Raw genomic sequence first — 2500 nt, 5'->3', positions numbered from 1 at the left:
TACTTCTCAGTCAATTAGAGAAGGGAAAAATCTCTGAGAATCGCTGTTTTAAAAGGCCTGGCTCTCTATGAAAAGCCCTGTGTTCATTGAAGATTTGAACCCTGAAGGTGAAGGGCCTTATAGGAGGCAGAAATGTGTTATCCCCCCCCCCCCCCCCAGGCAGCACCCCTGTCTCTCTCTGACCCCTGTCCCTCTGTCCCTCTGGGGAACTAGGACAGCGTGTTCAGGCTGGAGCCTCACGTCGAGAACGGCCGGGGGAAGAGTCCTTATGACCCCAAGCTGCTCACTGCATCCATGCTCATCGGTAAGTTTCTTATAGTACAGACACACACACACACACACACACACACACACACACACACACACACACACACACACACACACACACAAACACACACACACACACAAACGCACAATCGGTGGTCAACACACGGCTGTACGTCAATATGTTTCTAATAATACACACACCCACGCACACACGCTCACACACACACACACACACACGCATGCACAATTTGGGGGTCAACACACGGCTTTACATCAACATGTTTTAAGGGTCTTTAACACCCTGGGAACCTGTTTTTAACGCCCTGGGAACTTAGACAGAGAGTCGTGTCACCGATCTCATCTCATTCATTTAGGCCTGAACAGTTATACGAGCGTGTAAAGTCAGCCTGAAGGACAGGACTAGGTAGGCAGCGTTAGTCATTAGGACGGATTCTAGCTCCACAGCTTGTACTTACACCACGAGAACCGCTCATTTCCACCCTCCTAAAAGAGGCTTTGATGTTTTATAGTGAACTCGGAGTTTAGTTGATTTTTTTATCCGTTTGTCTTTGGACTCATAGCCCCCTTTTCGGTTGTGTTGACAGATGATTCTGTACGCTATCAAAATACCTGAAGGGGTCCTTGAATTTCACAAGAGCATTCTCTCTTCTTTTCCCTTTTGGGCGCGACCGGCGAGTGCGGTTGTCATAGCGAAGGACAGTACGTCCGGGACGATGATCTTCTCGAGGGCCCAGTCATTCTGTATTACATCACACCTTGTCATCCAACAGATGGGCAATTTCCACCTCCTCTCGTCCTTCTCCTCTCATCCGCGTCATGAACGACTCCCCCGGTCTCACACCTCTCCCCTGTCCCCTGCCCACAGTAAATCTCCCCGTCACACCCCTCCCGCCCCTCCGCTGTCTGTCATTGTGAGAGGGATCAGTGTGTGTCTCTGAGTGCACCAGTTCTACCTGTGCTGCTAAGCCAGCCCTTGTACTTTGCTAGGTCGCTCCCACTTCACACCCAATCCAGTCTATGGCTGCTAAGGTCACACACACACACACACACATGCATGCATACACACGCACACACACACAGACGCACACACACGCACACACACACACAGACGCACACACACGCACACACACACAGACGCACACACACATGCATGCGCACACACACACGCGCGCGCGCGCACACACTGGACACTCCTATGGATTACCTGTTCTCTTTTTGGCTTTAACCATTTTACTTCTAATCTTCCCCTCATTCCAGATGGAGAACTGTACTCTGGGACTTCAGCTGACTTCATGGGACGGGACTTTGCTATATTCCGTACACTGGGACAGCATCACCCAATCAGGACGGAGCAGCATGACTCACGCTGGCTTAATGGTGAGACACACAGCTTACATCTTGTCTCCCAAGAACAAGTCAGTTGACTAACTGTTGGACACAACAACATGGGGACTGACTAACTTCTGGACACAAAAACATGGGGACTGACTAACTGCTGGACACAAAATAAATGGGGACTGACTTGCATTTCCTGGCAGATGAATGAAATAAGAGAAAAGAAGGAAAATGGAGAATGAGACAAATACAGAGGAAGAAATAGTGTGACAGAGAACAAAAGAGGGGGAGAGTGAGGAGAAAGATAGAAGGATGAACACACAAAGGCAGCTTTCATCAGTGTAAAAACCTTTCTCTGATTGACATGTCTTTGAGAAGTTGTGTGATATCAGACACTGGTCTGTGTCCTGACTAATTCCACCTTGAACCAAGACTCAACATCGGCATGTGTTTGTGTGTGTATGTGTGTGTGTGTGTGTGTGTGTGTGTGTGTGTGTGTGTGTGTGTGTGTGTGTGTGTGTAGACCCCAGGTTTGTGAGTGTCCATCTGATCCCTGAGAGTGACAACCCAGAGGATGACAAGATCTACCTGTTCTTCAGAGAAAACGCCATGGACGGAGAACACGCAGGGAAGGCTACCCACGCACGCATCGGACAGCTCTGCAAGGTATGTGTACACACCCACACACACACACACACACACACACACACACACACACACACACACACACACACACACACTCACACACACCCACACCCACACCCACACTCACACACACACACACACACACAGACACACACACACACACACACACACACACACACACACACACACACACACACAGACACACACACACACACACACACCTTACACCAAT

At 49.4% G+C, this 2500-nt stretch overlaps 1 protein-coding gene across 2 annotated transcripts in view; it reads left to right on the top strand.

The window, feature by feature from the left end:
* sema3ab (sema domain, immunoglobulin domain (Ig), short basic domain, secreted, (semaphorin) 3Ab) overlaps positions 1-2500 on the top strand; it is a gene marked incomplete at both ends in the record, with an annotated part of 28214 nt that overhangs the window by 15811 nt on the left and 9903 nt on the right. For both annotated transcript variants that reach the window (XM_083667208.1, XM_083667209.1), the window contains 3 exons: positions 214-304; positions 1546-1665; positions 2147-2289. In XM_083667208.1, the coding sequence (XP_083523334.1) occupies positions 214-304; positions 1546-1665; positions 2147-2289 (354 nt within the window). The remainder of the gene's footprint in view (positions 1-213; positions 305-1545; positions 1666-2146; positions 2290-2500) is intronic.

The sequence above is a fragment of the Argentina silus genome, assembly GCF_951799395.1.
Source record: "Argentina silus genome assembly, chromosome: 3".
NCBI lineage: Eukaryota > Metazoa > Chordata > Actinopteri > Argentiniformes > Argentinidae > Argentina > Argentina silus.
This window is presented reverse-complemented; position numbering and strand designations above follow the sequence as displayed.